At 36.7% G+C, this 7,737-nt stretch overlaps 1 protein-coding gene across 1 annotated transcript in view; it reads left to right on the top strand.

Moving 5' to 3' along the window:
• The first annotated feature begins 800 nt into the window (after positions 1–800).
• LOC123008474 (activating signal cointegrator 1 complex subunit 3) overlaps positions 801–7,737 on the top strand; it is a 16,903-nt gene continuing 9,966 nt past the window's right edge. Inside the window, exons 1-8 of the mRNA XM_044404287.1 lie at positions 801–963; positions 1,017–1,122; positions 1,171–2,010; positions 2,059–2,174; positions 2,227–2,570; positions 2,617–3,471; positions 6,101–6,445; positions 6,498–7,506. Coding sequence (XP_044260222.1) covers positions 954–963; positions 1,017–1,122; positions 1,171–2,010; positions 2,059–2,174; positions 2,227–2,570; positions 2,617–3,471; positions 6,101–6,445; positions 6,498–7,506 — 3,625 coding nt within the window. The 5' untranslated portion in view covers positions 801–953. The remainder of the gene's footprint in view (positions 964–1,016; positions 1,123–1,170; positions 2,011–2,058; positions 2,175–2,226; positions 2,571–2,616; positions 3,472–6,100; positions 6,446–6,497; positions 7,507–7,737) is intronic.

Genomic DNA, 7,737 nt, shown 5'->3' with positions numbered 1-7,737 from the left:
ACAATGGATGTCGGGACTTTGAACAGTATAAACAATTTTCATGTCTTATTTGTAATAATAATTCCATTTTAGTCAAAATGAGGAAAGAGTTGCATCAAAAAATTGCGTTTTTTAGAGAAGAGGAGAAACAAATAGTAGACGAAAACAAAAGAGTCGGTCCACCAAAAATTACAATGGACTGTTTTAATTGAATTATTTGTGAGGGCTTATTGTAAAACTGCTTTAATTGAGACAATAAATAGTAAATCATTCGTTGACAAAATCACATTCAATATTTTTGTTTTATTTATTTTTAAGACGCCTAATTAGGAACTAATTTTTTACAAAATTAATAACTGTAGAAGTTGTGAGACATTTCGTGTTTAAAGAAGAGATAAAAATTTAATTTGTAGCGATTTCCTTAGGGGGATCCTACAGGAAACTTGGAAATATGTTAACTTCAGGTTGGTATTGTTTGCAATTGAAAACTGTTATGTTGGTGCACCTGGATGGGTCTTTTTCGAGTACCATGTGATGAGTGATGACATGAGTTCTTCCGTCACACCAATTCTTGAAAAGTGGATATAAAAAGTATGAAGGAAATACCTAATCAGTGATTTAGGTAGAGCTAAAGAAAACCAAGAAGAAGTTGTGTGACAAGATTTCGTTTTTAAAGAAGAAAAAAAAACAAATAGTTGATGAGAATAAGAGAGTTGGGCCAGCAAAAGTAACAAAAGATGATTTTAATTGATTTATTTTATTGTAATAAATGTATTTTCACAGTAATAAGTTTTTCGTGGCCAATTGTGTAACAGTTTTTATTTACGTGGCACGAAACGTCAAAAAAGCGCCATCTTATGGCAAATTATATTTTACTCAATAACTCAATATTGCACAATTATTTATCATTATATACATTGTAAAATCCAATTTTAACTAACAAAAATCATTACTTTACACTCCAAGGTTTTAAAATGGTTGTCGGTAAGTGAAAATGTTTGGTTATGTCACTCTCTTTAACTCTTGATTTTTCACAGCTGACGGCTTTTCGCCCCATAATAACACCACCCGTAACTTTTTTAGCGATTTTCACGCCTTGCAACGTCTCAATGTTGCGCCCCCGAAGCCGGATTTGCCCGCCAAGTGAGTAAAACAGCCCCCTTATCTCTCAAATTTTCGTTGTTTTTTCAGACAAAAGGTGGCTCGATTGTCCCGTTATTTCAAATATGAGAATCCGGGACCTGGGCTAAGATGTGTCGTATACATGGAACATATCAAAAAAGTGTTCAAGACGCATTTGAGGGAGATTGTGAGTGAGGTTTTCCTGGAGGATGTGGTCACAATGTGTGTGCTACAAGTGTTGAAAGACTTCGCGAGGGACAAGAGTGAGATTAGGGGCGTTTTGAGGAAATTGCCTCAAAGACAGTTGGGGAAAATCAAGGAGGAATTGGAGTACATCTGTGACAACCTTCCACCTGATTTTTTCAAAGTTGGACAAGATTTGAGTCGGTTTGTGAGATCGGATGTTAAAAAACCGGCCGAGAAGGAGCTCGACTTAATTTTTTACATCCCAATGAGCGAAAATGAGCCTTGCATTGAGGAGGAAGTTGAGGAGCTGAGTCTCGCAGCGGCTGCCTCAACTGGGGCCCCCTACAACATAAAAAGACGCTACGACTACTACAAGACCAAAATGGCGGAATTTCCGTTTGAGGAATTCAAAGAAATCGTCCTCACTGGAATAACATCCCAGAAATCGAACGAGGAACTCCTCAATTACTTCCTTGACGTTTTCGGGTGCGAAGTATTCGAATTTCTGAACGAAATAATCCAACACAGATTCGCCCAAATCGAGTGGAGCGACGGGGAAAAACCGGCCCCAAGTCAGCGAAGACTCGAACCAAAAATAGTCAATCGCTATACACCGGTCTTGGCCAGTCAAGTGATCGTGCAAAGCGAAGAGGAGAAAAACTTAGCTAAAACATTACGGAAAATCGAGCGCAAACAAAAAGGGGCCACCCAACCCGAATTCTTGTAAGTTTATTGTGCTTAATTACAGGGTTCTGTATTACCGACTTGTAGGAATGAGCTTGAGGACGATTTAAATTACATGAAACACCAACCGATTTTCAAAAAAGGGCCACAAACTGTCGATTATCCGCACGTTCACGACCAGTTGCGCAATATTTCGATCACTAGTGAGTCATTTTTGAGGTTAGGTTTTCAAGGGGGTTAAAATTTGTCTTACAGCTAAGTTTAACGGTGTCACGTTGAAACAGCCCGAGAATACGGTTAAAAAAGAGACTAATACGCATGTTGAGTTTACTCTACCGGGGGGCAAACGGCCCAAAAACGACGATATTGATTTGGTCAAAGTCAGTAGTTTGGACCCCACTGGGCGCTTAGTTTTCAAAGATATCAAGGAGTTTAACCGGATTCAGTCGGAGGTGTTTCCGGTGGCGTACAATACGAACGAGAATATGCTGATTTGTGCCCCCACGGGGGCTGGGAAGACCAATATTGCGTTGCTGGCGATCGTGCACCAGATCAAGGTCCACATGGACGGGGGGCTGATTCGCAAGGATGATTTCAAGGTTTGGGTCAATTTCCACGTCAACTGTGTTAATTGAAAGCTTGCAGATTGTCTACGTGTGCCCCATGAAGGCGCTAGCGACCGAAATGGTGTCCAATTTCAGCAAAAAGTTAGCCCCCATTGGCATAGTCGTCAAGGAGTTGACCGGAGACATGCAATTGACGAAGAAGGAAATCGCTGAGACGCAAATGTTGGTTACCACGCCCGAAAAGTGGGACGTGATCTCGCGCAAGGGGGCTGTCGACACCGAAGTGACAAGTCTTGTTAAATTACTGATTCTCGACGAGGTGCATTTGTTGAACAGTGACAGGGGGCCCGTGATTGAAGCCCTAGTGGCGCGCACCCTGCGCCAGGTCCTGAGTAGCCAAAGCATCATTCGAATTGTGGCCCTTTCGGCCACCCTTCCGGGCTACCTTGACGTGGCCAATTTCCTCAAAGTCAACCCTAATACGGGCCTGTTTTTCTTCGATAACCGTTTCCGGTCCGTCCCCCTCACGATGACCTTCATCGGTGTTAAAAACAAGAACGATCAAGACGCCATGGACCTCATTTGTTACAATAAAATCATTCCGATTATCAAAGATGGCCAACAAGTGATGGTGTTTGTGACGTCACGGAATTTGACAGTTGTTGTAGCGAAAAATCTACTCACACATGCGAAAAATAATAATATTTTGAGTAGTTTTATTCCTGATAAGAAACACCGAATTGGGAAGAATTTTAAAAGTAGTGAATTGGAATTGTTGGTACCGAATGGGTTTGGGGTGCATCATGCCGGTATGTGTCGGAGTGACAGATTGGAAGTTGAGAGTTTGTTTCGTGTGGGGGCGCTGAAGGTCATTGTGTGTACTACGACTCTGGCTTGGGGGGTGAATTTGCCGGCGCATGCGGTTATTATTAGGGTAAGCACAACGATCTTTTTTTTGCTACTTGTCACGGCCAAAATAACATCAATTTCGATCTATTTTAGTGATTTTTTTGCTTGTTTTACCGAAATCTCTCTAAAAAAATGTGGTTTCTAGCTCAAAAACACAGCATTTTCAATTAAGTTGGTGATTTTTCGACTTATTATTAACAAAAAATGCGCTTCTGACTGAAAAATGTGCAATAATGATGTCATTTCATAATGTCTTTTCCTTTTTCTTTTTTTTTGTTTACGTTACCTAGATCGTTAAAAACATGCTAAAATGTTCAAAAATCAAATAAACTAGGTTTTTATCTTAAAAATGTGCTTAAACTCTTAAAAAGGAGCTATGACACCATTTAATACTTAAATTGGTGTTTTTTCTGTTTATTTCTGACGAAAATTTGCGAAATAAGCGCGTTTTTTGTCTGAAAGACCTTCAAAATGCTTGAAAAGGACAAAAATTATACCATTTTTGCTCAAATTTGCTAATTTTTTTGCTTTGGCTTAGCAAAATCTTTCGAAAAAAACATAGTTTTTACATCAAAGAATCTATCTTTTAAATACTTGAAAATACTTGATTTTTCGGCTTTTTTTCAAAAAAATGCGCGTTTGGCTGAAAAATGTAAAAAAGGTAATAATGATGTCATTTTCGGCCTAATTTTATAATTTTTGGATACGTGTTTTACCTAAATTTCACGCAAAAATTCTGTTTGTAATTTAAAAACGCTGGAAAGACAAACATTTTTTATCTGATTTTATCATGTTTTTAACCATTTTTTTGAAATCTTGCGAAAAAACTGGGTTGTTATCTTAAAAATGTTCTTGAAACACCATTTCAAACATAAATTGTTTTTTTTTCGGCTTATTTTTGACGAAGTTTTACGAAATAAGAAAGATCTTCAAAAAAAATGCCTGAAAGTGCAGAAGTATTGCCATTTTTGACCAAATTTGGTAATTTTTGCTTTGGATTGACGAAATCTTGCGAGAAAAATGAGTTTTTAGTGTCAAATACTTGAACATCGCAAAAATATCGCCATTTTTAACGCTGATTTTTTAGCTGGTTTTTAACAAAAAATAATTTGTTTGTATATTTTACTAAAATCTCTCGACAAAAACTAGATTTTTAACCTAAAGACGTCCTAAAACTCTGAAACAAAGCAAATAAATGTTGTTGAGTAAAATTTGTGTTTTTTTATCGTTTTTTTGAAACCTCGTGAAAAAAACTGTGGTTTTAGCTCAAAAATAAACTTGGCAAAATTTTGTGACATAATTGCGTTTTTCGCTGAAAAATGGAATTAAATCTTTTAAAAATGTAGAAACCATCTTTACTTTTAGGCAAATTTTTTTTGTCTGTTTTTGACAAAAAAATGTTTTTCCGACTGAACAACAAGCTAAAATGTTCAAAAAGGGAAGAAATTATGTCATTTTCGTGCTAGTTTTGTGCTTTTTTTATTTGTTTTTCCGAAATTTCCGGAAAAAACTGGGTTTTTAACTTAAAAATGTGCTTAAACATTCGAAAAATCCAAAAATAATGCTATTGCGTTTTTTCGGCTTGTTTTTGACGAAATTTTGCGTTTGTTTCTGACTGAGAAATGTTCTAAAAAAGGCACAAAAATGCTATTTTTTAATAAATTTGATGATTTTAGTGATACTTCGCGAAAAACTGACTTTTTAACCTAAAAACGTGCTTAAACGTTTTAAGAAGACAAAAATAGCCCCATTTTCGCCCTAATTTTGTGGTTTTTCGTTTTTTTTTTTTTTTTGTTGAAATTTTGTGAAATAACTAATTTTTGCCTAAGGAAACAAAGATTCTATTATTTTTGACTCAGTTTAATGTTTTTTCGGCCTGTTTTAACGAAATTGGAAAAAAACATTAGTTTTTAGCTTAAAAATATGCTAAAACGTTTGTCACAATTTTGTGATTTTTTGATCTGTTTTCCGAAACCTTACGAAAAAACTGGGTTATCAGTTTAAAAATATTCTTAAATTTTGAAATATCTCCCAAAAGTGGGATTTCATCTCAAAAACGACCTTAAATGCTCAAAAAAAGCAATAATATTATTGTCTTTAACCCAATATAATATTTTTTGGGCTTACTTTTAATGAAATTTTGAGCAAAAAATGAAAAAATAATCCTATTGTGGACTTAATTTGGTGATTTGTTGGTCTGTTTAGCAAAATCTATCGAAAAAAGTTAGTTTTTAGCATAAAATTTGGCGAAATAATTGCGTTTTTAGGTGATAAATGTAAAAATTATGACATCATTTGAGTTGTAGTAGAAAACGCCAAAATCGCTTGAGAATTCGAACTGTTTTGATGGGTTTTTGCCCTTTTTCCGACTTATTTTTGACCAAATGTCGCGAAAAAGGTGATGAAGTACTCAAAAAAGCAAAATAATGTGATTTTAACGAAATCTGATGAGTTTTTAACTCAAAAACGTGCCAAAACTTTCGAAAATTATTGTTTTTTTAATCATTTAATACTTCCGTAATGGACATTTTTTGGTGTTATGTAGTACAAAACATTTTTTGACAGTCCTGTTTTTTCTATTTTTCTTAAAAACATTTTTTTTATACAAAAATTACTCTCTTTTTGTTTTTATGATTCTGATTGGTTGTTTTAAGGGTACGACTCGATACGACGCCCAAAAATCCTCATACGTCGACATGGACATGTTGGACATTCAGCAGATTTTCGGACGTGCGGGAAGACCTCAATATGACACTTCCGGTCATGGTATGATCATCACAAGTGTCCAAAATATGGCCAACTATATGTCCCTCCTAACCTCACAAGCCCCAATCGAAAGCCAATTTTTGAACAACGTACCCGACCATTTGAACGCCGAGATTGTCCTAGGGACAGTATCGAATTTAAAGGAGGCCATGGAGTGGCTAACCAACACTTTTGTTTATTGCAGAATTAAGAAAAATCCCCTGGTTTATGGACTAACCTTCACGGAGATTTGGGTTGGTTTCACCCATTTTTAAAGGTTTTTTTTTTCCCCAACTTAAATTTCAGGAACCCGAAAAGCTGTTTCAGTACCTCGAACGCAAGCTTTTCGACGCCGCCTCCACTCTAGAATCGGCCCAAATGGTCCGTTTCAACCCCACATTGGGCGAACTCCGCCCTACCAACTACGGTCGCATCGCCAGCTTCTACTACATCTCCCATCAAACCATGAAATACTTCCATGACCATTTCGAGCGTACCATGGTCGAAGCTGACATTCTTCACCTTATTAGTAACGCATCGGAATTCCAACACATCCAAGTCCGAAACGACGAACTCGACGAACTTGATCGCCTCCACGAGGAGTACAGCCAGTTTGAATTCAATCTCGATCCGAGCGCAGTTGTTTTTAAAGTTTTGGTTCTGATCCAGGCTAACATATCACGAGCGAAGATTCGAGTCTCATCGCTCGTTTCCGACTGCGAATTTATAATGCAAAGTGTGACACGACTCGCGAGAGCGTTATTCGAAATCGCCGTGGATAAAAACTACGCTTTACAAGTTTGGAGATGTTTGCAAGTGGCACGAATGGTGGAGCAACAAGCGTGGACAGATAGACATCCATTAATGCAATTTAAAGAATTGGAAATTAAAGGTCATAGAGCACTTGATGTTTTGCAACATCTACCGATTGAGGAATTACAAGAAATGAGCGAACGTGAAATAATGGATTTGATTAGAAGTAGACATTTAGCAAGTCGGGTTCAGCATTTTTGTAAAGCGTTTCCACGTCTTGATCTTGATGTTTCGGTTAAACCGATTACAGAGGGCGTTATTCGGTTGCAATTGTTGATTGGTGCTAACTTCAGTTGGGATACTAGTATCCATGGTAATGTGCAACACTACTATGCGTGGGTGGAGGACCCAACACATGATAGTATCTATCATTTTGAGTCGTTTATTATCACTAAGAAACAAGTGATAAGTAAGGAACCAATAGAATTGATTTTTACGGTGCCTCTACAAAAACCACACTCGAACGAGTATTTTGTCACAGTTGCCAGTAGCAAATATATGGGTAAGTCATTTGTTACTAGATTAAGTTGGGATACTGGATTTCAATTATTTTCGATTTTTGTTTTCTTTTGAGTGATAACTCGTATTTTTGTAAAAAACAATATGTAAATGGGAGAAAATCGTACTTAAACGCTGGAAAAATGCAAAAATAACATAGTTTTGTGCTTGTTTTTGACAAAATTTTGTCATTTTTGGCATAAATTTGGTTGAATTTAGCGAAATGCTAAGGCAA

This window comes from Tribolium madens, unplaced genomic scaffold, assembly GCF_015345945.1.
Source record: "Tribolium madens isolate multiple individuals breed KSU strain unplaced genomic scaffold, Tmad_KSU_1.1 Scaffold_71;HRSCAF=194;Tcas5.2_LG6, whole genome shotgun sequence".
NCBI classification, from domain to species: domain Eukaryota; kingdom Metazoa; phylum Arthropoda; class Insecta; order Coleoptera; family Tenebrionidae; genus Tribolium; species Tribolium madens.
Note: the sequence above shows the minus strand (reverse complement) of the source record. Positions and strands in the feature narration are given on the sequence as shown.